We start from the raw sequence: 26,797 nt of genomic DNA on the forward strand, positions 1-26,797 counted from the left end.
GGAAGAGGTCTTGGCTGAATAAAAATATTATAATGAGATTCTCTATCCTATTTTAAAATTTCACGCACTTTTCTTTTCCTTTCAGCATACCAATGTGTTGCTGAGACATCATTTGTATTCCTAATTAGATTCTCAGATGATAGACCCATAGGTGTGTTAGGTTGTTTATATTCTTAAACTTTTGACACTTCTGTGGACTCCATAGAATTGTTACTGGAACCTGGTGACCCCCACTCAATCAGCATTGGAATCCGGGGACCACCCACAGAGTAATTAATGGAAGCCAGGAACCCCAGCATGGCAATTTTCAATGATTTGAACAGTAAAACAATACACACACAAAATACAGAAACAAGCATTCATGAAACAAATACAAAAATGACAAATGTATTTAATTCACCAACATATATATAAAACTTTTTAAAATTGTAATCAGAAGGTTAGAGTTGTCTAACTTCAACTGAAGTCACTCATCATCCATACTATCTTGTGTTTGAGGCACTTGCACTGCTCCCATGAATCAATCTGATGATACTTACTTAATTTGTAGCCACAAATTTCAAATTCAAATTACAGAAAGTTTAAACATTTGTATTTGTACATTTGCTTATTTATTTATCTACACTTTATAAATGTGCTAATATTATTTACTTTTCCCCCTGAGTAAGGTTTGCTGATCCCCAGAGGTCACTGGATTGTAGGTTAAGAACCACTGTTCTATATTAACAGAATACCAATGGAAAATAACATAGAGCTAGTTTTGTATGGGTTTTGAAAGTGAAGTGAGTTATCTATAAATATTGGGAGTGTAGGCAGTTTGTCACCACAAGTTGAGGTGATGCACCATAAAAAAAGGGTGGAGCACATTTTACACTTGAAGAGTAGCTCTGATCTAGAGTTGAATGTTAATTGTCATGCCTCTGTAGGATTAACAGAGAACACTAAATGCAGCAATATCCACCTACTGGGCATTAAATTCATTTGCACATTTTGCCTGGTTACTCTGAGCAAACAACTACCTCAGGTGCAAAACTAAGCGGTAACTCAACACAGATGTAATTTGTTCCAGGGGGAGTTTCTACAGCAAATGTGTTACCAGCCTATACATGATGACAAGGGTCCTAGTTGGAAAATTAAATATTTGAATTGTGTAGGTGACGGAGAGAAAATGCTGAATTTATCTGACAGAGAGATATTCTAGTTGCCCGCAACCTTGTCGCCTGCCTCTCGATCTAAAACTATATATACTTCACACAAAAACCCCATCTTCTTCAGCCAGAAATCGCAATGTGCTCTTGAACCCCACCATGCACCAGGAATAATTAATGGCCACTATGGCCAGGGTATCCAGGTACCATGTTTCAAATCAACATGAAAGCACCCCGACATTCTCTTCCATGTAACCAAGTCACTGATCACTGCACTAGTCCTTATCAAACTTTACTATTGCACCATTCTACTTGTAGTTCTTCGTCCTTTTATCTTCTCATCGCTGGGTACATCCTTCCCTAACTGTCTACACTAGCAACATACAATCAGACAGGTTCTACCAAAACCTCCCTATGTTGAATTGAAGTTCACATTCCTTGAATAAATGGGGCCCTACTTCTGGAAATTGCTTCCAGGTGATCTCGGTGCAGTCACTTCAATTAATTCATTTAATTCTGCTCTCAAAGCCCACCTGCTGCTACAAGAATGTGCTATCACCTAAAAACATACATAAATATGTGCCATATGAAAATATTGTACTTTATCATTTGTATTGTTCGGTTAAATTACTGTCATCACTCATCAATCATCAGACCAGTCGTTTGATCATTTGTGCCGTTATCTAGCAATAACTTTATTGACTTACACCCGCTAATATTATAGAAGTGTTCCTTGTGTTGATGAAAATAATTTTTTGCGGAAATGTCCTGAAGGAGAGTAATATCGTAGACGTGATTCATTTGGTGGGCTGTTATTAAACCTACTTTTGCCTAGACTCATGGAATTCTTTCTTTCAGTTACACGTCTGGAAGAGCGGGAGTCTGAAATGAAGAAAGAGTACAATGCCCTGCATCAGCGCCATACAGAGGTATGAGAGGTCACACTTGAGAGGCTACGTAGTAGGAAGCCAGCTTCCTTAACTGTGACAAGCAGAAGCACCTGTAATGTACACAGATGGAGACATTCATTTAATGCACAGATGGGGACTAGTTCTATCTAGCATGGCTCAGATTTCTAATTGGTGTGTACCATGTTGATGCTAGAAGGGATTTTGAAGATGATTGCGCTCCAAAGAGCTGTTGAAATATTGTGGTTGCATGCTTTGTTCGCATATATGTGTCTGAACAGGGATAGACTCACCACCACTCGACTGGTAAATAGGTCCAATGAGGTTCTCCTGATCTTAATATTCTCTCAGTCTTTTATCCTTGTGCAGACAAATATATCTTCCACATATTTAGCTCGATGATGCTTTACCAGGTTTCGGGTATGGACTACTCCATAAAAAGCAAATTTACCGCTACTAATGCCATAGTTTTTGCCTGAATAATTTTTATTAAATTCTCATAACTGCTAGGTGACAATCTCAGTGTTTTTATTGAGAAAATTCAAGGATTTTGTTAGAATACTGTAGAAGCCTGTCACATCATTTGGGCAGCATGGGCATCTTTGAGCCTGCTAAGCTTCACCCTTTGAATTTCACTTTTAAGGAATGGTTGGGGGTAGTTATTTCTACTGACATCCTGGCAGATAAAGCAGATCATTTTAAACTGAATCCTATAAGTAACATTTCCTGCGTTGTTAGTGCCCACAGTTTGACCATATACTTTGGTAAACAGCTAGATGACTTTTTTCTGATTGAACTGTGTCCAGTACCCTCTCTCCTTTAGTCATGTCCAGTGGAGCCCCAATAAGACCTTTTAATTGGGCACATATCATTTCACTTGATTTTTTTGTCGGTGCTTTAGGGCCTGTTAAAACCAATAGTAGATAATCCCAGTTCACTCCTGGGTGGTGATTTTATGTAAAAATGTGTTTGTGGTATTTTAGGCCGAAACTCAACTGTGTGGGCTCAAACCCATTGGGAGGCCAGCCCTTGAGTTAAGTGCCTCTCAACAGCGAGTACTAAAGGCTGATATATCACCCATAACACACATTATCCATTGTAGTCTGGCCGGCACTGTTGGTCCATTGACTTGAGACTGTAATCAAAGCCTTAGAAGGGTGAAATCGGAAGGTCTTGTTTGAGCAATTGTATTCAGTTAACTGCTCAACCAAGCCAACATTGGAGAGTGATGACTTATTTCATTGGTATGCAATAATACCTGAGGTTCTGGGACACGGATGCTGCCCAATCACAACTCACTGGCCAAAGATTAAACAAAACGAACTCACAATGTATTTGCCAGTGTATTAGACAGCTCTATTACAAAGGATTCGTAACCCTTGAATATATCTACTGTCTGCACTGTAAGTTGAAATATCTTTTGAAATTACAAGAAGAATATCACAACTTTTCTCTGTTCGGTGCAAGATGAGTTTCATGGTATGAAAGCATTGTCAATGTGAGACTTTTAAAGGCTGCTGGGTTTTTTATTATAGAATGTGTAATATGAATGCTTCAGATACATAAAACCCCTAAATGTTTGCAATCACCTTATTTCAGTATTCTAAAAATGGCCTATCATTATTGAATTCTTTGAGGCAAACCATATGTCTTGTTTCCTTTTCTTTCACTTATTCCTGTACCTGTTCTTTTCATTGTTTTCATGTTTTTCTTTTCTTGCCCGTCGAGTATATATCTATTATCAGTGTTTAATCTGTTTTTATCCTTTTCTTGCATTGTTTGTATGTCCTCTTTCTTTCTGCATCCCACAATATTTCTTGTTGCATTGTTCTTTGTCCCACTCATCCATTCTCTTGGTCCATCTTCATTTTACGGCTGTCTTTCGTCTTTTGTGTCATACAGATGATCCAGACTTACGTTGAGCATATAGAGCGGTCCAAAATGCAGCAGGTACATGTAGCAGGAAACAGCCAGATGGAGGGTGGCAACCCAGGACGGAGGTATGCCTTTTATTCTCTTCCCTTGGAACTGGGTGTGCATGGATGAGAGAACGCGGGTACGAAAAAGAGAGCGAGGCCTATTGCCTGAATCCAGGTGCTGGGCATGCCTCTTTCAGGATGGTCTAAATCTCATTGCCCATCTTTGCCTAGAACAATCACCTGCTTGAGTTCTTCAGGCAGAGTGCTTAGAGTGCCTTGTCCACTATGTAGCCATTAATAGCCTAAACACTGATCCTCTAGTATGGGTTCCTGGCCCTTTGGCCCAGTCATGAATGAAGTGAGAGAAGGTTTATGAACGTGAGATAACTAGGAAGGAGAGAATATTGGGGATGATTGAATTTGTAAGATACAGTTCCTATAAGACTTGCCTCTATTGCTGTGTTTTTGATTCATATTGTATGTCTCGAGATAGGCTTCTTGGACACATAGTTGTATGTAACTGGCACTGCTGGAAATAAACAACAAAAATGTGGAAGGCAATTTACAAATGGAAATACTAAGTTCATATTCAGATATGATTCAGTAATCGAAATGTCTTTTTTTCACCATGATTGACTGTATGATTTTGTTATAAAATATCATCAAACCTTTTTCTGATGGATTCTTCTACCTGCGTACCTCCCTGGACCTGGAAAAGTGAAATTTCTTTCCTATGCTTGAACATTATGCCAGGGCTCCAGCTCAACTCCAATGCCTCCCAGTAAGGGACTTTACGGACCTGTAAATGCAGCCACTCTGTTGCTTCGATGGCTGTTCCTTTCTTTCACATCCTTCAACGCAGATCTCTGCTGGAATCACATTTTGTTTTCCTCTGAATATTGTTTTGGAGTGGCTCAAAGAGAAGCCACTTCTAAAAAGATCAGGTTCATATAGATGTATTTCCAATCACACTCGGGGATCCTTTTCAGATCACTATGACATCTGTCATTGCAGCATAGAGCCGCCATATGCTTGAAAGATCACTTATGGTTGTGTCTTCATTCATTCGATAACTATTGAGAACCAGAAGGGAACTTATTTTACATCTCAAGTCTGTGACAAGCAATAAAGTTGTTGTCTCTTCCTGCTCTCACAGCAGTACAGAGAGAATGCTAAGTCCCTAATGGTATTTTTCTGCAGCAAGTTTAGGAATTACTAAATGGAGGACTTTTCTGCTTCTTGATGTCAACTCCATTCCTTCTCCACACCCAGTGCGGTAGGCCCCACTCCCAAACTTTTCAGGCTCCTAGCACTGACCCCGCATAAGTGACACCTTACACCCAAGACTTCGTCAGGCACGGTCGCCCCCACGCTCCCTGGCTCCTGGTGGTATCGTTACTCTTCCATTGACCTCCGACCATCTGTGTGTCTGTAATTTAATTGTGCATTTGTATTAGCGCTTCTGGTTGTGCATTTGTATTAGCGCTTCTGGTGAATTTTCAGTCTGCTTAGTTTGTGTCACTTAACAGCGCTACAGCGTTCTGGTATTCTGCATCGCAGCATAGTTTATACCATTTAAACAGCGCGACAGAAACGGAGCTGCGCTCTATCTGTTCACAATAACGCTGCTTGTTTAAAGCGCTTGTGAACATTATATCAGTGCCCCAGCCTCACGCGACTTTTCACCGCCTCCATTTTGTTTGTTGTTGTCTCCCTGAGCCCTTCCTCCTCGCCCCGCTCCCGCCTCCCTGCTGCCCCTCCCACCCACTGACCCTTACTGCAGACCCCGTAGAAAGCACAGCTGTGACCGTCCTGACTTCGTCAGACACGGTCGCTCCCACGCTCCCTGGCTCCTGGTGGTATCGTTACTCTTCCATTGACCTCCGACCATCTGTGTGTCTGTAATTTAATTGTGCATTTGTATTAGCGCTTCTGGTTGTGCATTTGTATTAGCGCTTCTGGTGAATTTTCAGTCTGCTTAGTTTGTGCCACTTAAAAGCGCTACAGCGTTCTGGTATTCTGCATCGCAGCATAGTTTATGCCATTTAAACAGCGCGACGGAAACGGAGCTGCGCTCTATCTGTTCACAATAACACTGCTTGTTTAAAGCACTTGTGAACATTATATCAGTGCCCCAGCCTCACTCGACTTTTCACCGCCTCCATTTTGTTTGTTGTTGTCTCCCTGAGCCCTTCCTCCTCGCCCCGCTCCCGCCTCCCTGCTGCCCCTCCCACGCCCCTCCCCCCCTCAAAGTGCTTTTAATGACAGATGCGCCCACGCGCAGCGTCCACGCGCTGCGGCCGCGCTGAAGGTGCGCCAAAGGTAAGCCCGTCTACGCCCGTCCGCGCCTGGACCGCGCCCAGCGCCAGACCCCCTGGTCCGTGCAATGCCCAGCCCTCCCGCATTACATACAACGCCTCCACCCTCCTAGCCCTTAACCCCGGCCGACTCCCCAACTGCGCCCAAGCCGCTCCTGGACACACCCATGGACCCTTCACATGCTACTCCTGCAAGTTCGACTTCACCAAGAACAACTCCTCATCCACGAACACAAAACAGATATCTTACTCCAACCACCTAAAATGCATCTTGCTCAACACCTAAACAGTCCACAGGCACGCCATCGACCTCTGGAACCTACTAGACACCATCTCCCCAGACGTCGCCTTCCTAACAGAAACATGGATGAACTCCACATCAGCCCCTGACATCACCATTGCCATCCCGGAAGGCTATAAGATCATCCGTAAGGACCGTACCGACCAAACAGGAGAAGGCATCGCTATCGTCCATAAGAAATCCATCCGCATCTCAACCAGCTCAGACATCAATCTCGCCAATACTGAACACCTTCACTTCCAGATCCACATCGACCCCAAGACAACACTCAGAGGCACCCTCCTCTACAGGCCACCAGGACCCTGTGCACAATTCAGTGAGGACATCACGGACTTCATCACCCCACACGCCCTCCCCTCCGAGGATTACATTCTTTTGGGAGACCTCAACTTTCACCTTGAAAAGAACAACGACCGCAACGCCACCACCCTTCTGGACAATCTCGCCAACCTCGGACTTAAACAACTTGTCACTACCCCCACCCACGTCGCAGGTCACACACTCGACCCCATCTTCACCTTCAGCAAACATGTCTCCTTCAGCCACACCACTGCTCTCCTTTGGACGGACCACAGCTGCATTCACTTTACCTACAACAAGACCACAACCAACAACCATCCCCAACCTACTCTGCGAAGAAACTGGAACAAAATCACCATCGACCAGATCGCCTCATCGCTTCTTCAAAACCCCCCTGCCCACTCCTCAAACCCCGACCAAGCAGCCATTAACCTCACCGAATGGCTATCCAACAGCGCCGACATCCTAGCACCTCTGAAAAAACGTCAAACCAAACTAGGCAGCAAGAAGGCCTCCTGGTTCAACGATGATCTTAAGAAATCTAAGAAACTCTGTCGCTCCCTTGAGAAGGCCTGGAAAAAAGACCCTAACAACAGCACCAAGGACGCCTTCAAAAATGCCACCCGTATACACCACCAACTGATCAGGAATGCCAAGAAAGCCGCTTTCAAGGACCGACTAGATAGCAACGCCCACAACAGCAAGGAACTATTCAACATCGTCAAGGAATTTACTAACCCCTCAGCCAACTCCAACGACATCACCCCCTCTCAAGCCCTCTGCGACTCCCTAGCTTCATTCTTCTACAACAAGATTGCTGACATCCACAACAGCTTCGACAACCGGCCCGTAGACCAACCCACCCAACCTTCTGCAGGACCCCCACCCACCTTGAACATCCTCAATGACTAGAACCCAATCTCCACTGAGGACACCATCCGCCTAATGAACTCCATCCACTCAGGATCCCCCACAGACCCTTGCCCTCACCACATCTTCAACAAAGCAGACTCCATCATAGCACCGCACCTCCGAGACGTCATCAACTGCTCCCTCAACTCCGCCACCTTCCCGGAAAGCTGGAAACACGCCGAACTCAGCGCCCTTCTGAAAAAACCCACAGCTGACCCCACCGAACTCAAAAACTACCGCCCCATCTCGCTCCTTCCATTCCCGGCCAAAGTCATCGAGAAAGCTGTCAACAACCAGCTCGCCGCCTTCCTCGAAACCAACAAATCCCTCGACTCCTCACAGTCCGGCTTCCGAGCCAAACACAGCACTGAGACCGCACTCATCGCAGCAACTGACGACATTCGAACTCTGCTAGACAACGGAGACACGGTCGCCCTCATCCTCCTCGACCTCTCCGCAGCCTTTGACACAGTTTGTCATAGCACCTTAATGCAACGCCTCAGAAACATCGGAATCCAAGGAAAAGCACTGGAGTGGATCACCTCGTTCCTCGCCGGAAGAACCCAGAGAGTCCGCCTCACACCATTCAAATCAGAAGCTACAGAAGTCATCTGCGGCGTGCCACAAGGATCCTCACTCAGTCCCACCCTCTTCAACGTATACATGAGCCCCCTCGCGGCCATCGCACGCCAACATAACCTCAACATAATCTCCTACGCTGATGACACTCAACTAATATTATCACTCACCAAAGACCCTAACACCGCCAAAACCAACCTACATGAAGGAATGAAAGAAGTAGCCGAGTGGATGAAGTACAGCCGTCTAAAACTGAACTCTGACAAAACTGAAGTCCTCATCCTTGGTACCTCCCCCTCCGCCTGGGACGACTCTTGGTGGCCAGAGGCCCTCGGAAAAGCACCCGTCCCGACGGACCACGCACGGAACTTAGGTGTCATCCTGGACTCCTCACTCTCTATGAACAGACAAGTCAACGCCGTCTCATCTTCTTGCTTCAATATTCTTCGCATGCTCAAAAAAACATTTCGCTGGATCCCCACCGAAACCAGAAAAACGGTCACCCACGCACTGGTCACGAGCCGCCTGGACTACGGAAACACCCTATACGCCGGTACCACCGCAAAACTCCAAAAAAAAACTCCAACGAATCCAGAACGCCTCAGCCAGACTCATACTAGACATCCCGCGTAAAGACCACATCTCTGGACACCTGAAAAACCTCCACTGGCTCCCCATTAACAAGAGGATTACTTTCCGCCTCCTAACCCACGCACACAAAGCACTCTACGAACTTGGACCCGAATGCCTCAACTCACGACTTTCCTTCTACACCCCCTCCCGCCTCCTACGATCCTCCAACCAAGCCCTTGCAACTGTAGCTCGCATCAACAAAACCACCATGGGAGGCAGATCCTTCTCCTACCTGGCAGCTAAAACCTGGAACTCACTTCCTACTCACCTTCGCCTCACTCAGAACCACCTTACATTCAGAAAGCAACTTAAAACCTGGATATTCGACAAGTAATTCCCCTCCCTTCCTCAAGCGCCTTGAGACCCTCTGGGTATGTAGCGCGCTATATAAATCACTTGACTTGACTTGACTTGACTTGACTTGACTTGTTGGCTATGTTGCATCCTTCTTTAGATTCCTCTAGTGCACCTTCCCAAGGTGACTGCAGTATCTTCGCCCGGGCCTCTGCTGGCAGCCTCATCCCTGGTTCCTGCCAGCCTTGTTGATGGTCCTGGCATAGTCCCAGCAGTCCCTCTTTTGCTGCCAAAGCACTTGCCACTTGTTTTGGTGTCAGAACCAGTACCATCCACATGCATGGAAGTGATTCTCAATCCACTTTTAGACCGACCAAGACGGTTAGGACCAAGTTGGAATCTATGAAAAAGACCATCTTGAGTTTCCTGCTGCGCTTCCACAGGCTTCAGTAAGGGATTTTCATGTAGAGAAGGTTAGTTTTTCTTATTCAGACTCAGAAAAAGATCCTTAACGGGATCCGTAATAAACCAGTGACTTAAATACTTCTACTGAAATGTGCCTTGATGGTCCCTCAGCATTCCCTTTGAAGGACTTTTTTTTAAGGCAGTTCTATGCAAGGGTGGATGAAGTCCTAGAACTACCTTAGCCTAAGCTACCTGAATGAAAGACTAACCTCTTGATTGAAACCTGTTCTGCCTTTTAACGATTGCCTTCTAGACTGTATTATGTATGCTTGTATTAAGCTGGGCTCCACAGAAGCCATCCACTGCCAGGTTGAGCATTTTCATTGCCTATCTGCAGGCGAACCAGCATTTTTAATCCTGTCTCTCTTCACCTGAGAGTCTGATATTTTTAGCTCAATAGTACTCCAAACTTAATGCGAACCCTTTTTCTTTCCCTCCATCCAACAGAGAGTAAAAATAAATTGAGGCAGTGGGAAAGAAAGTGCTCTTCGTTCTTTGAACTCTGCACCCGGTGTTGCCTCACCTGTTTGTGCACTGTTTCAATGCTTTTTGAGAGATAGTATAGATGGTAGTTCCACTTCTGCCAGACCATGTGAGAGGCAATTTTTTCGTCACCAGGCAGATTCTTAGATCCGCTCTTGACACAGTTGATTCGATGACTAGGTCTATGGGCTCCTCTGGAACGATTCATAGGCATGTTTGGATTACCTTCACCAGTCTCCCTGTATACGTCCAGGGAAACTTGATTGATATGCCCTATCATGTCTACTTTGTCATAAACAAAGATGTGCCACTGCCTCAAATGTCTGCAAACAACTCTCCACTTTTGTGTAGCATTAAAGCTTTCTACATGACTCCCAGTCAGGGTTTAGAGCACAGCACTGAGGCCACCCTCCTGTGGGTCGCAGAACATCTTAGACGGCTCCTAAATGAGGGTGAGACAGCAGTACTGAATTTACTTGATCTAAGCAGTGTTTTCAATACTGTGTCCCAGGATGCTCTCACTTTGAGATTGGCACAACTGGGGCTCCAGGGAACCACACTTGCCTGGCTGTCAGTAGTGGTTGCTAGCAGGAGAAATTGGTGAGGCAGCAACGGGGAAAAAAGATTTTACAAAGTACCTGTAACTGGATGCCCGACACCTCTTCAGCTTCGACTATGCTCACACAGGCTGCCAGACTCCCCTGCACCAATCCAGACGCTGCTCTCATGCTGGTATTACCCAGCATGAGAAACGCATAGGGATTGGGTTGAGCGGGCTGGTTGCACGCTCCAGCAGGGACTAGAAGTCTGTGCTCTTGGGCGCTGGTGATATCTCCAAGCAGCAGCATGGAGATATCCAAGTGCACTGTTCAGTTTGGCCGTCCTAAGATGGCTGGCCAAACCGACATGCGCATTGGCAGCACCCTGAGCCCACAACTCCTCCTGTTGCTGATGGCCCTGCACTCAAGACTCGGCAGCTCCAGGGTAAAATGATAATTTTATTTTACATGTGTACGCTGGTTCCAGCAGTGAGGCGACGCTCCTCCGCCATAACGGCTGCTGGCTGTCCTCTTTCTTAAAGGGTCAACCTTCCAGGCCTCCTTGGGCAGCACCTCCTCCATGTGTCAAGCATTGACCTCTGGGGTCCTGCAACGATCTGCGGCAAGGCCAACACTTTTTAACATCAATTTTCGCCCCCCAGCCAAACTGGTGGAGTCCTGTGGTTTCAAATTATTCTCCCATGTGGATGATGCTTTCATTATCTTTTCCTTATCCTCCGCTCAGAACCACAACTCTGGGTTGCAGAACTCCAGCCTGGCTCATGTAGACTCATGGATGAACAACAACTCGTTGAAATTGAACGGAGAGAAAACAGAAGTGCTGGTGCTTGGAAAGAACCCATCCCTTTGGGGACCACAGCACTGGCCAGATGCTCTGAGCGATACTCCTGTCCTACCCTCAAAGTAAAGAATCTTGACTTTTTAGTGGACACAAAGCTCTCTATGAAGCCTAAGGTGGCAAAGGTGTCTTTGATCTTTTTCGTGACCCTGAAATGGCTATGAACATATATCAAAATTCTTCCCATATCTGCCCAAAGAACTGTCATCCAGGGACTTATTTTGCCCCAATTGGATTATGACAACATACTTGACCTGGGCGTTGACAAAGACTCCATGTGACGTCTGTAAGGGTTTCGGAACGAGCCCTCAAATGTTGATTTTCAGACTGCCAAAATATGCATCAGTCACATCTCTCCAACGTGGACTTTACTGGTTAAGGGTGAAGAAACAAATCTAATTCAAGGCTTTATGCTATATCTTCAAAGCTAGGGCAGAAGTTGTGCCCCTCCATATCACTGGCCTGATAAAACCACATCTGCCTGCCACCTATGGTCCACCAACCTCTCCCTTTGCGCTGATACCAGCATGGGAGGTTGCTCCTTTAGGTACCTCAACCCTAATCTCTAGAAGGCATTTCCGGAAAACCTGAGATCCTTTACTTCGTTGATCACCTTTTGCAGGCAGTTAAAGATGTGGCTGATCTGATCTGGCTGGGCATGGAGTAATCTTCCCTTTTCCTAGAGCTCCAGCAAACCCCAAGTGGGTAGCTGCCACGCTGTATAAGTATCTTAACATAACATAATATCTTGGGGCTTGGGTACTTTTGCACAACTGTCCTGTCAACAGTTCAGGACATCTGATAGTTATACAAGAATACTACCTAACAAGTAATGCATGCCTTGCTATCTTGGCTAACAGCCGTTTGTGCCTTCCTAGGGCTATCAGGGGTGAGGTGTTTTTAGGGGGGGTACCAAATTGGATATCATCCATTTTCTTCCATCTCTTTCTTGGCGTACCTTGCCGGACTCCTACAATGCACCCTACTCAGAGCACATATGACCTGTGATAAAGAGGTTTATTATGCCTGACAACCTAGCATTCCATAAATACGGGCTGTTTACACATTTGGTTGAGCATGGCGGGGGGGTTCGCCCTTCCTTTTCAGAAGTCCTTCCGATGGCCATAACTTATCTTTCTGCAGGCAACATTTGCTCTATGAGCATGAATCATCGTAGTAGGTTTTTAGCTCAGGGTTGATTTTTTTTTTTTTTTAAAACCTTTATTTATGAATGCACAATACACAGCGTCTGCCTACAACCCCGCAGGGCCGGCCGCTATGACATAAACAGGATGGTTAAAAAGTAAATTTGGAGACAGTACGTTGTTAAAGCAATCTCTCGAGACTACATTGTCGGATGGAAAATAGCGCATTTCAAATAGGATAAGAAAGGTTTAATTTTATGATTTTGTCGAAAAGAACAACAACACACAAACACATGGTATCATAATGGCAAGGGTCGCTGGAGGGGGGGTAAGGGGGGAAGGAACGCTAATAAATAAAGAAGCACATATGGCGAGGGGGGGGCGAGCACGAGAGAGAAAACAAAGGCTATACTGGAAATTGGAAAAGGAACGTCAATCATGGAGAAGAGGGGAGAGGAACCTCATAGTCCAGCGGAGGAGAGCAAATGTCTCCGCGGTACGAATTCCACTGAGCCCAGACCCTGGACCATTTCTTGGGACGCCCCCGCGCCTCATACACAGTTTTCTCTCGGAACATGCACCAGTCCATGTTCTCTTTCCAGGCACTGAGCAATGGTAATCTAGGGGAGCCCCAGAGCTGCGTATATATCTCTCTGCGCGACCATGTTGCCCAGAGTAACCCAAAGTGTCTGGGCAGCATTACAATCCGACGGTTCCCACACATTGAGCAGGCAACGTCGTGCTTCGGGAAGGAGTGGGATCCCGGTGACACGACCCATAACATCATGCACTCTAGACCAAAAGGCTGCAATCATCGGGCATTCCCACAGAACATGAAGGAAGGTACCAACCATACCACATCCACGCCTGCACCGTCCATCCGAAACCAAACCCATTCGCACCAGACGCATTCCGGTCAGATACACACGGTGGAGGATCTTCAACTGGACAAAGCGAAGCCGAGCCGGGATAGCCACCTCCTTAGGGGAGGATACAGCTGACTGCCAGTCCTCGTCGTCAGGGTTGATTTTTTTTAATGATTGTGGGAAACCTTCAATTTAGCCATTCACCATTCTAAGGAAGCAATTCAATTATATACATTAGTATTTATACCATAAATACAGACCAATTACCCTGGATCAATCCTATCAGTGGTTACTTGCACTAGATAATGAGGAGATAATTTGTCGCACTTGCACTTTTTTAAAAACTGCAGTTCGCGCTCGCAAAATGATGGAAAATGCTCAAGTCTGAATCATCGCTGCCTGATTGTAAATATTACTAATTGTTATTTATTGTTATGATTTGTATAATTACATATGTGCTTTTATGAATTCCTGTAATTCGAATAAAGATTTTCGAATTGAATTATACCATAATTAAAAATGAGGAGGTAATATTAAAAAACATTGACGATAACAATTAAATATTTTACAGTAATGATTAAAAAGCAAGATTGTGTTCTTACGTGTTGTTTTTTAACAGAAGTGTTAATGCTAAAAATCATATGAAGGATAATAGGATCAGTAGTCCAAAGTTTTGGGGTAACTGGTAAAAGATATTTTGCCTGCAGAAATAACTACTGTATTCTCCAAGTAGGGTGATTGTTTAACAAATGTAGCATACCTTAAAAAGAAAATGTTGATGCCAATGGAAATCAATTTAATGAAAGTCGAAGTATAATATTGTGCAGCAACATTGATGGGTAAGTCTACACAGCGAAGTGAGGACTGTAGATGATGCTACCAGAGATTAGTGGTGTACCAGCAGCAGAATTGAACAAATTCTGAAATTATGACTCTGGTGCTCCTTGTCCTCATGAAGGAGATTTTCAAGACCTGAACTGCCCCAGGAGATGTTTGTTTATTTATTATTTATATTTTGTTTATTAATTAATATTATGCACATTGCTATCATAATTGCCTCTTGACAAAGGGTCAAAGTTCTTCGGTAGGTCAAAATTGAAGTCCACACACAAGCAACAGAATGTGAAGCAGGGCCTGACCCCATCACTCCACTCTATCCAAAGAGAAGGCATGAGGGTATCTCAATGTCAGCCAGCCTCCTCCTAATAATACTGTTACCGGAGCTGTTGGCACGAGACTAGGGTCGGTACAGGGTCTGACATCTGACCCTTAACCGACTCCGTCACAATCATAAACAATGCCATGCAACAACATTACTAAAGTGCAGCCAGTCACATCCCCCTTGCTTCTAATTCTATCTCTGTACAAGAGAGGATGCACCATGTGAAGCTCTAATATCTTTATGCTTCTGATTCTGACCTGTGCTTGCCACCTCCTAGTCATGATGATGGAAGGTGTGAGGATGATTTAACCCCTCATTATGGTGAAGTAATTTTTACATGGACTTGCAACCAGCCAATGGGCTTGATGTTGCCCCTGATACTGGGTCGAACTTGCTACTTGACCTCTAACAGAAGAAAGTGCATCATTTGAAGTAGTAATTTGATGAGTAGCTGAAGTTTTGGACCTACAACTGCCCTCTACTTAAGTTAAGATACATTCCTTAGAAACACCTTACAATCTGGGCCAGCCACAACTGAGCCCTTGTTCCCGTTCAATAATGCACCGGATCGGATTGGACACCTTGTCAAAGTCCTGCTCTTGCTCACTGAAGAATAGGTAGGTTGTCAGATGTCGCAGACCGATGCCTTGAAACTCTGATTTTCTCACTAAACATCCTACTACAGAGAGTCTGGTTGTTCAGACTTCAACCAGCCAGGTGAACACTATTTCATTCCTCACAACTCGCCCGGATAGAGAGTCTAAGAGCATGGAGTTGTTCGGAAAGCGAATGTTCTCGTTGGCTAGCCTAACATTGAAATCGGTCAATACTGTCTGTGTATTTGACTGATATACACCTACTCTCTGGACAAAGTCTGCAAAATCTTGCGGATGGTAACAGGAGACCTTAAGGCCTCACTATTTAAAGTAATTAAAATGACTAAGATGTGGCCAAATATGTGATTTGTGCTGGCCTTGAAACTACTGGGAAGAGTGGTTGTCACTAGTGTGCTCTGTCATCAGTGCCTAATTTGAGCCAATAGGGGCCGCTGAGGGCCACCAGTGCCCATTTTTGGGTATCAGCAATTATTTTTCTTCATCACTGCAGTTATTTTTTTGCATCTAACATTTACCGAGAGCAAGAGAGGGGAAAACAAACAAACTAGAAAGACTGAGAAAGAAAAAAATAGAAAAAACATCACAAAGGGAGACAGAAGGAACCTGCAATGGTAAGATAAAGGGGCAGGGAGTACCTGGTAATGCATTAAAGAGGCGCCATACATGAATGCGCTCCACAGAAGTCAGGTCTTTCACATGGATGTGCCTTTCAGTAGTACACACCTGTTTGGGAAAAAAAGGATTCTTCTTTGGAACATTTCACAGAAAATAGAGCCAGGCCATGCTCTCTGGGTCACTTCACCCCTCACAAACAGTTTCTTTACCAGCATCCCCAATCACCCCTGTCCTTTCAGGGCCAAGGAATTGGAGCTAACAGGCAATGGACAGACCTTAAAGGGCATCCGTCTACTCAGTCCCTTTGGCAAGGTGATTTAACTTGCCATTAGTGACACACAACCCCTCTATGCGAGGGAGGATCCTGAATTTTCTCCCAGGGTGGTGATCCATCTCATCTGACAGATGGGCCCTTGTAAATTGTAAAAATGTAAATTGATACTTGTATAGCGCACTACTCACCCGCAAGAGTCTCTAGGCGCTTGTACGAATACCGCTGTGGAACCCATCCTGGCTTTCCCTGTGAGGCGTCCACTCCTGGGCACCCCCAAGGTGGAGGCCAGGCATCCTTAGTGTTGTGAGGGCCGTTGTGGAGATTAAGCAAGCTATTGCCCAGAGTTGCAGAGTGGGACTCCATGATTGGAATAGGCACTGAGGCAAGAATTATCAGGTCCGTGGAATTTTGAGCCCAAGACCCGCCGAGGCGGGGAATTGAACCCTGGTCCCGGGCTAGACCTCTGCATCAGGGTCTGCCGCTCTAATCAACCACACTTCTCCACTTCTTCAGATTATTCAGCATGGCTATGCCTTGCAGTGTCTTTTTGCTCCACCAATCTTTCTACCCATATTCGAGTGAACGTTCGGGGAGCACCTGTCCATTCTGTTGCAAGAAGTGCAAAGTTTACTTTTTCAGAGTAGCCATCATGAGGGTTCCAACTTAGAAATAGGGCAGGGTTGCTACCCTTGCTATTTCCTTGTACCAAAGAACTCTGGGTGCATTATACCCATCTCACACCGTCACCCTCTAAATACCTTCCTGTGAGAGAACAAATTCAAAATGCTCAAACTTGTCCTGACCCTGTCAGCGCTGTACCGAGCATCAGGATGGGGTCCTTGGAGCTGCTACATGTGTGTTTTCCTCAGAGGTTACCGGCAGTTCAAGGCAGGACAGGGGCATTTTCAGTTTCCATGCTCTAGTTCAGCCTCACAGTTGCACCTCTGGTATTCATGAAAGTAATGGTCGGTGCACACCTTTGGAGGTAGGGATACCCATTTGACCTATTTTGAAAACTGACTGTTGGCGGCAGGCTACCACAGTCAGTCGTAGACAACCTCCAGGCAACAGCAAACCTCCTGACATTAGTGGGGTTCTTGATCGACGAGCTGCAGCCGTACCTGACTCCTTCACAGAGGTTTCTTCATTGGAGATGTCCTGCATATAGTGCAGTTCAGGTCCTTTTCTCCATTGCAGTGAGCCTGGGCATTTATTGGGTTATGATCCCAATTCGTCCCCGTCTCCGGATCTTGATGTGAGCAGCTTTGAGGCTTCTTAGCCTCTGAGCCTTCTCCATCTTATTTGTCAACAATGCCAGGTGTCTTATGAGGACTTTATAATGGAGCCTGAAGTTCCAGTGGGCCCAGTCCCAAAGAAACCTATTGGATGCCATTCCAATATCATAGGAGATCACACACGATCTGCAGCGGTGGCTAGTCAAGCAAAGTTAGACAAGATTTAGGTGACTCTCCTTTCGCCAACCAGTGGTGGTGATATAAAGGTCATCTGGGGAGGTGGAGATTAGAGGCTTAAATTCAGCTCCATAACAGTCTATTGGAGTTCGGGGTCATACATTTGGCTTTGAAGGCTTTGCTGCTATCGATCAACGGGTGTGTGTCACAAAGGAAATGCAATTTGATAACCCGTTTCGAGCTTGGGTAACAGAATCAACTCAAGTCAATACATTAAACACAATCAAGTGTATAACCGTAGTATAGCAAATACACATATCAATTGAATTGAATTATGGGTAACAAAATGAATGAAAAACAGGAGTGCAAAAATATATCTATTGCATTCTCTTTATGTGTATTACCGAATAACATACATTAGTAGGAGTACAGAAAAATTCACAAATCTTATGTAATTTACATGCCATGATAATTAATTCTACAGCTCATGGAAATGATCTTCCAATTTCTTTCTTTTGAGAGTGAATTGACATACATTTGCCTCATTCATGATTATTGTATTAAAATGGGCAAACTACACATGTGTGTGTCCGATTGCTTTTTCATGCTTTTCAAGTTATTGACTTTCAGTAATGTTCTAGATGGTGGCCGTCAGCTTTCTCACTGCCTTCCCATCTACCAGTTTTGTAGAGTGGCCTGTTTTAACATCTAAAAAGGTTCCAAATTAGAAATTTGCACACTGGTACTACCAATTGTTGACGCTCCACCTCTGACTATGTGAAAAGTGACAAGAAAGTGACGTAAGTGTGTAGGGGCGGTGGTTATGGATGACTCCCCTCTATCACTGTCAGGCAGGTGCGGCTGCTCCTGGGACGCAGCAGGGTTGAGGAGGGACAAGAGGGAGGGGCAGTGGGTTTAAAAAACAAAAATAACTACTTACTTCTGGCTGCGGCTGCCTCTCCTGCGTCCTCTTCCTGGCTTCTTCTCTGCAAAGGAAGCAGGAAGCACCTAGCTACCAGCCTCCCAATAGCCAATCACAACGCTACAATACAGCGTTGTAATTGGTATGAATGTGGTTTGGTGCTCTTCTGTAATGTAGCCTGCATGGAGAACATGCAAACTGCGCATGAATGTTTGGCAAACCCCAGAGGGCCGGTCAAACATTCCTGCACACTTACATAGTTCCTACCACTCCTCCCCCTGCTCTAAGAGAAGAGCATATCTGCCCCACCCCACACACCAATAGCTGTAAAAATAAAATGATTATAACATAGAGTTATTCTCATTTTATTTTTCCTTTTTTCCGCTGCGAAAAGAAGTGGGACGATGCTCCTCTGCCTTAGCAAAGTAGCCGCCACTGCTCTCAGGTAGGTATGGAGTCAACATTGTGGCACATTTCTCCACCTACTGGCACACAGTAACAATACTGGTGAAAGCTTTCCGGATCCAGTCACATGGGGGTATTCTAATTTGAGGAATCTGCAATTAGATACAATAACTGTTACCGAAGGTAAGTAACTTGTTCAGCCATGCTCGACTCTCAATAATCAATTCCTGACTTGAATCTGAATTTTCCTTAAAAAAGCTCATTGTCTGACTTTCTGGAGTAATACCTGTGTCTGCTGTGAGACTCCATTATTGAAAATAGGACGAGTGGAGTGGCAATAGGATTTCTTTAATTATGCTTATCTCTGGAAATTAGTCATTAGGGTTGTTTCCTATAGAATTATTTTTTTTCTACAAAACACAAAAGTTTGCCCTTCAAAGTCTTTCAACTCTGTCTTTGTCCCGTTGTATTTACAATTATTGCGGCTAGAATGCTACACAATATTGTGGTATTCCATACTTATTCTTTCTCCAGCCGTGCAAATTTCTCCAGCCGTGCATACTTGCTGACAGTCCTTAAAACCTGCATCAAGTCAGGTTATCAGTATAAATTAAATTACATTATAAACATTGCCCCACCATTAAGATTCATTTAACATGTATTATTTGTCATACTAAAATTGCAACAAACAAGGATTATCTAGTGATTCCCTTTCAAAAATGTGATTATTAATTTGGAAAGAAGAACCTTCCCTATTAACTAAATATAATTTGGTGGGGTCCCAAAACAGTTCTAAATGAAACTCTGCTTAGTTAGTCTCCAATAGCAATTGACCAAGCCACAGGCAGTTCCCTTGAGAAATGCATGTTAAGTTCAAGCAGTGTAAAACAATTGTTAAGAAAACAACTCAGTCAGTCAGTCAAATCACTTTATTTAATTAGTTAAAATCATAAAATACAGTACACAATATAATAAAATCATGTAACCCATTAAGACATATGAGCGATTTAAAAAAAAAAGGAATTAATACAGCAGAAACAATTTTCTAATGCAAAAGAGCTTAAAACAGAATAAAGAATAAATTCATAAAAAATAAAGCAAAGGTTATGTATATGAAGAAAACAACTCAATACAATTCCTACAATTGGCTGAAGGGAATAGGAAATATCAATTGATAAAACCTTATGAAAACAATCAACTAGAAAACAAAGTGGCAATCAAAGGTGAGAATTCCCTGTTGACTGGCACGTAGAAGCTATTTCAGGCCCACTGAGATAGAGGGAAGTTCTGTTATGTTGGATACTGACTGAGTTCTTTGAGCTGCTACTGAAACCTTCAGTGTTGACACCAAAAGCTCAGAGCGGGACAAGGCTGCAATTGTCACCGAGGTTACTTTGCTGCTTGGATATGCTATCCCCCACCCCTAGCCCCCTTCTCAGCCAGGCAAAGTTTTACTTTTGTACCCAGACCCTTTTTTTGTTGTTGAATCTTCTAAGAGGGCTAGGCTGAACACTATAGCTGGGCAGGGCACCGTTGGACCAGATTTCTTTCCCACAAAGTGCCTTTGAAACTTTTCTGCATTGTGAACAGATCTGAGTGGCCCTAACCTTGATATCTTGTCTACGAAGGGTGACCCTCCCATAGGAAATCCTCACCAGTATGTCCCACTTCTCCTCCGTCCCCGGTAGGTGGATAAATATTGAGTCCCAATCAGTTCTTGGTGCTGCAAAAAGCACTTCTGGTCACTCCTGCAGCCCTCTGGGCCTCACATTAGGCTTCAGGCTTCTAAGCACAACATCTCTTTTGCCAGTTAGGGTCTCTACAGGGACCAGCCTGCAGTGGTTAACTGGACTTTGGTGTCAGGAGTTTTTTCTGTCCACATAATATTTAACAGGAAGCTGACCTCTTGACCCCTAGGGAGTAGATCCCGTCACTCGGTGGCAGCAGGATTCAGAAGCCTTTGGGTCTTCTTTCTGCTAGATTTCAGGCAGTCTTTTTTTCTTCAGGACGTTCCTTCTCAGGTCCAAAAATGTTCTTTGGCGGTGGTGATAAAGTGGCAGTCTTACCATATGCACTAGCCAGTGACTGGAAAATTCCAAGCACCCAAATCTGAAGACTTTTTCAACACATCCGTCTTACTGCAGACCATCCCAGAATTCCTCATCCATATGGAACAACCTGGCAGAGTATCCTGTCCACTAATCTATTAAGATTCAGGCGAGCTGCTGTGTTTCCTCCGGCGCAGTCACTGCAGCTCCACTGGTAGATACCTTAGACTAATGGTCCGGCAGTCATCGGGCCACCAGTGTAAATATCCAAGACCATCTATCCTATCTAGGTCAGACATCCTGAGGCACTTTTTTCCTGTCTGCTGCCTCCAGGAAAAGCCTAGTGGTCCCGAACAGAAAAAAAAATATTCCGACACACTGGGAGAAGGTGCCAAAGTCATTAGGTTTTTGTGTCCCGCTGTTGGAGGTTATTTATGAAAATCAAAAAAGCGTGTTGAGCAGCTTCATGAAACATGTCTGCCGCTCAGAACAGTTCAGTTCATTCAGAGGAGCGGCCTTTTCTCTGAGGTCACAGAGATCTCCTTCAGACAGGGGGATGTCAAGGGATATCACAAAAAATGGCAGTGTGTAATCCATTAGGACAGTGGAGTACATGCTTTCAGCCCGCTGGGCAATAGAGCATGACCAGCTAAGGTCAAAATAAGTCCACTGGGTTCTTTCTTTCATATTATTGATTCCAAGATGCTTTTATGGCTTCTTTTTGCTTAAAATACCTCTCCTTTCCCCCCAGTGATGTTGCCTTCATCCTCGAGAGTAACCCTGTCACACCTTAGTAAAAGGATTTTCTCTTTTGTGTAGCTGACACACAGCCTAGTTCCATTTCAGTGTGCCAATAGACAATGCTTTTGGTGTGCTCTTTACACCAGGGTTTCTCAAGCCTGTGTGTTGGAGAGCAAGGTCAGTAGAAACCTACAAAAGGTCTTCTGTTGGTGTCATACCATCTCATCTTTAAGTCATGTCTAAATTAGTGAGTTTGAAAATATGAGGGAGCATCCTTCTACGATTGAAGTTTGAGGAAATTGCAGGTTGCAAATTATCATAATCACTACTGTGTACTTAGATTGGTTTGTATCTGTCACTTTTTATGTTGTGTGCAAACACAAAGGCAGACTAGTTTGTGTGTGTGTGTGTGTGTGTGTTAACGTTTGCATGAATGTGTAGGAGCACTGTTGTGTTCAGTGGCTGAAAAAGTAGCTTTTTATGCAGCACTGTGGGATGTCTGTGGGTTTGTCATTGTTCCTTCACATTCATTTGTGGGATACACCATTCATCTGTTCCATTCTTCCCTACTCATGTCTTAGCATGGCGGGGTACATGTACATATTTGTTCTTGTCTTTGCATGTATAAGAACAGAGTGGCATGTACCAGAGAAATGTACCATTACTCTGTCTCCTAAACAGTTATCTGCAACATTACACCTGTTTGTTACTGCTTCATTTCTGTATCCAACAAATTAAGCCCTTCGTATCTTTGTTCTCTTTGTTTCAATTACAAGTATCGAAGTCTGGTTGTGCCTATTATTCCCCAGTTGTATCCATTTCAGATACTTGTGTATATATATATGTTATTGCCTCCTTTATGTTGATGAATGAGCATGAACAGGTGTGTGTGTGTGGTGGGGGGTTGTCACTGCACTTAAGTTATGGGTAACTACAGAAGGGAAACCTTTACTTTTGTGTGCTTTGATTAGGACGTGGGGTGTTTGTATGTGGGCTTTTCTCTGCACAGTATGCACGCATAAGCAAAGAAGGAAGACTGCTCTGCAGAATTTGGGAAACCACTGGATGCAATAAAGTGCATCTATAACCCCTCTTAAACTTACATGGGCTTGCATAAAAGAGTACATATCAGTGTTGCTCTTCTATCTCCATAGTAAGTGGGGCATATGTGTAAATTACAGCTCTGCATAGACGAAGTGGTCTTTCTAGGGAAGACTTGCGTGGAGGAAGCCAAGAAGCGGAATGTGTGTTAGAGTAAAAGGTGCCTGTCACATTTCTGTTTGCATAAAACAGCAAACAGTGTAAACGTGTAGACCTTGATGTGTGAGCTTGTGTGTGCTGTCACTGATGTATGGGGGTGTCTAAGCACAGGTTGGACGCATGAGCCGTTTTGTCACTTATGTATGCGCATAGGCACAGAAGAGGAATGTGTGTGGTTTCCATCATTGCTTTGTTGCATGTATGGATAAGCATGGCTGGTGTACACTGTTTTATTCTCCTGCATGAACCTTTCACTCTAATGGTTGTTTTCTTGTCTCGCTCTTTGTGCCTTGCTCCTGTGTCTTGGCTGTTCTGTGTGTGTCACTGCAGTCATCGCCACACGTGGAGAAAAAGGTAATATCCCTTCACTTTTGTTGCTGTAGGCCTGGTGTGGTAGTGAATGACATGGTGCAGGGGCCAGATAGTGTGTAAAGTGTGCTTTTGTTGCAGAGCGCTTGAAGAAGTAGGTATAGCTGCATGGAATATTCATCCTTTCGACTATGCAGACGTAGAACCTTATTACTTTCTTCTCTGATGGAAATAACACTATAGAAACTATATTAAAGGAATCCAGAAATGCGGATGTCATCCACTTTGGGTGTGGATATATGGCAGAATATCACAGGTGAAATATTGACCTGGAAAAATATAACACCCACAGTACTGAGTCATAACGGTATGTATATATAGGAACATGTAGGTTTACTTTTCTTAAACCCAGTTATACTTACCTTGGGGATCTAGCAGTGGTTGACACAGTGGATTTGATATTATTGTTGGGCAATTTTTCGACCATGATCCTGAGGTCGTATTATGGAAAGTGCCCCTGGGTTTTAACGGGGGTGTTTGCCCGCTACATGCGCCCCCGCGATACTGTGGCATTACAGAAGGGGCCGCAGATGTTTGAGCATCCCCTTCGGTAATACTGATCGTGCTTCCCACATATAGTGCCAGCAATAGCTTCATAGGGAGTTCCCTCATTTACATGAAATAGTTTGAAATACTTTGCCCCTGTGCCTACACCGCATTACGGTTGTGGGCGCAGAGACAAAAATACTCTTGGGAGGTGCACCGAAAGTGCACAACTAAAAGGTGCTGCATTATAAGTGTGCCTCCTCAGGGCAGCCCTCTTGAGGGCTAAATGGGATCCCATGGACTCCCAAGACATCCCCCTGCAGGTGGGTGCAGTCACTCATGGCACCTGGCTGCAAGGGGATTTCTCTCTTCCCTTCTTGAGAGTGCAGGAGGCACAGAGAAACTGGGAGCTGCTTTAAAGCAACTACTCCTTGAGGGCAGCACAAGTTCGTAGCTTCCCTGAGGGCAGCACATTCATCATAATAGATTGCACTGTCCCTGTTTGTGCCCGGCGAACATATTTAAGGGTGCACTATTGTGTAAACAATGAAAGTGCACCCTATTTGCAATACAGCCTGTGGTGGCCTGTTCAAATTTCCCATTTTTTGAGCAACTTTAGTTTTACTGCAAGAACAGACCATTTCAAGTGGGATGTTGATCATTAGTTTCATCCAGTGTTGTTTAATATTGTATGGCCTCATTTGGAGATTAGCATATGGGGCGGGATACATGTCAAAACATGGTGGCTAACTCACCCATCGTATCATAAATGCTGTAGACTATAATAGACATGTAATACGTAGGATAAGACATAGGCTACGTTTCTGACATAGCATCCCTTCCGCCAAACTTGGCCCTTGGTCTTTCTGTTTTGTTCTCCTGACTTCTTTCTCTCTACGTTTGGTAGTTTGGTTATGCATTTTCATACTGAACGTGAAAGGGAAAGATGAGACATTGGTTAAGACTTATCTCTCTCTTGCTTGGGCAAGTTCACAAGTAGTGACCAATTATTCTTGTTGAGAATTATAGTGTGTTTAATGTTTCTCATACTGTGTGGATAGGCTAGACTGCTTGGATCCAAGGGAAGATGGACTCCTGCGGCCATGATTCTTGTGGTGGCTCTCTTCCCCTACTCAATATGGCACCAGGTTCAGACACAGTTCCATATTATTCTGTGCCAGCAGAGACAATAAATACTCATGTCTCTCTCTGTATCCCCTTACAGACCAAGGCACAAAGGAGGCCTGACATTGCCTTCACAATACACGTGTAAAATGCAAGTGTAAGAAGGAAATCACAGCTACAAATACCCTTATATATCATAATGCACACTCATGAAAATGTAAAGACATACGACTTCATTGAGATACAAATTCATAATCTGGTAAAGTATAAAAATTCTGACCAATGAAAAATGGGGAACATCTGTGTTACCAATCTATAAAACAAGGCAACATTAACAATATTTGTTACTTTAGAGTACTCTAGATTTTTTTCTCATACGTCATTCATAATGTGTGCCTCAGCCAGTGTTGGAAAGTGATTAAAACATCACTCACTATTGGACCCTAGTAATACCGATGAATCTCTGCACCTTGTGATTGATAGGAAAGGAAATTATAAGAACAGGGTTGACATTGAGCTGAAGAGGATTTTTCCTGCATACAGAAAATAGTGCCTAACATTCTCAGTATAGGAGTCCTCAAAACATTTCAGTGGGATTCACAAAGCCTTCGTCTCAGAAGTCCATCCATTGTTTTCTTTTAAAGACAGCAATTAAAACATATTTTATTGTTATTGAAGATGCCAAAGGACAGATAAACAGTGCCTTGCAAACAGTGATAGGAAAAGACTTTGAGAAATCAGTAATAAACACTTAGGGCCTTATTACGAGTTTGGTGGCGCAGGAGCGGGGGCATGCCACCGCCCTGCTCCCACACCACCAATTTCAACTGCTGACCGCCAGCCAGATTAGGAGTTTCCACCTGGTCTGGTGGGCGATCCTCTGGCTTTCCCACGGTGGTGCTTTTCAAAAAAGGCACCGCAATGGTAACATCAAAGCCCGTTCCTGCGTGGCATGGACTGTGAAGTCCATGCCATGCAGGAAATGGGGTACATGGTCACAGGGGAGACCATGTGCCCCCTGCATGCATCCCATTGGCCTATAGGTACCAGGGTGCCCTTTGGGGCCATCTTTGTTTCTCACCGCCACACTACCATATGCAGTCTCACCACTGTGGTTAGGGTGGCAGTGAGGAAACTTGTGAAATGCTTGGCAGTCCCACAGCGGCACTGCCAAGCTTATTGCTGCCTTAAGACCGCCGCACCAGGGATCGTGGATCCATGGCGGATCCATGGCGGCTGCGGCGGTCCACTCACGGTTCGACCTCCATACTTGTAATACGGCAGTCGGACTAGTGGTGCTGTGGTCCCTGACTGCCACCACACAAGTTATTTAGTCAGTCATGAATTTCAGATGGGAACGCGCAAAATTGATTTTTTAGATGTGGGTCATCTTCATGACTAGCATCTGGAGCCTAAAAAATCTAAAGGATACGTTACATGAATACTAAAATGTAACCATACCTATAAAGCTAGTTTTGGTTGGGATTTCATTTTTAGCTTTGTTCACTCAAAGGAGGCTTACTTTCATGCAATGCTGGATGTGGGGTAAGCAGATAGTGATCTTAGTTTGGTTCTCGGTCCTTTTTCACATGGGCATACATTTGGGTACCTCTGTTGTTCACCTTGAAAGGTTTTTACTACTAATCTAACAGTTAGGAAAGGGTTTACCAGCGAGAAAGGTAATTTGCAGTA

The 26,797-nt window shown here is 44.4% G+C and overlaps 1 protein-coding gene across 4 annotated transcripts in view; it reads left to right on the plus strand.

Moving 5' to 3' along the window:
- Nucleotides 1-26,797, plus strand: part of MAPK8IP3 (mitogen-activated protein kinase 8 interacting protein 3) — a 599,057-nt gene that overhangs the window by 201,992 nt on the left and 370,268 nt on the right. For all 4 annotated transcript variants that reach the window (XM_086941240.1, XM_086941238.1, XM_086941239.1 and 1 more), the window contains exons 3-4: nt 2,007-2,077; nt 3,959-4,056. In XM_086941240.1, the coding sequence (XP_086797366.1) occupies nt 2,007-2,077; nt 3,959-4,056 (169 nt within the window). The remainder of the gene's footprint in view (nt 1-2,006; nt 2,078-3,958; nt 4,057-26,797) is intronic.

Source organism: Lissotriton vulgaris, chromosome 10 (assembly GCF_964263255.1).
Source record: "Lissotriton vulgaris chromosome 10, aLisVul1.2, whole genome shotgun sequence".
NCBI classification, from domain to species: domain Eukaryota; kingdom Metazoa; phylum Chordata; class Amphibia; order Caudata; family Salamandridae; genus Lissotriton; species Lissotriton vulgaris.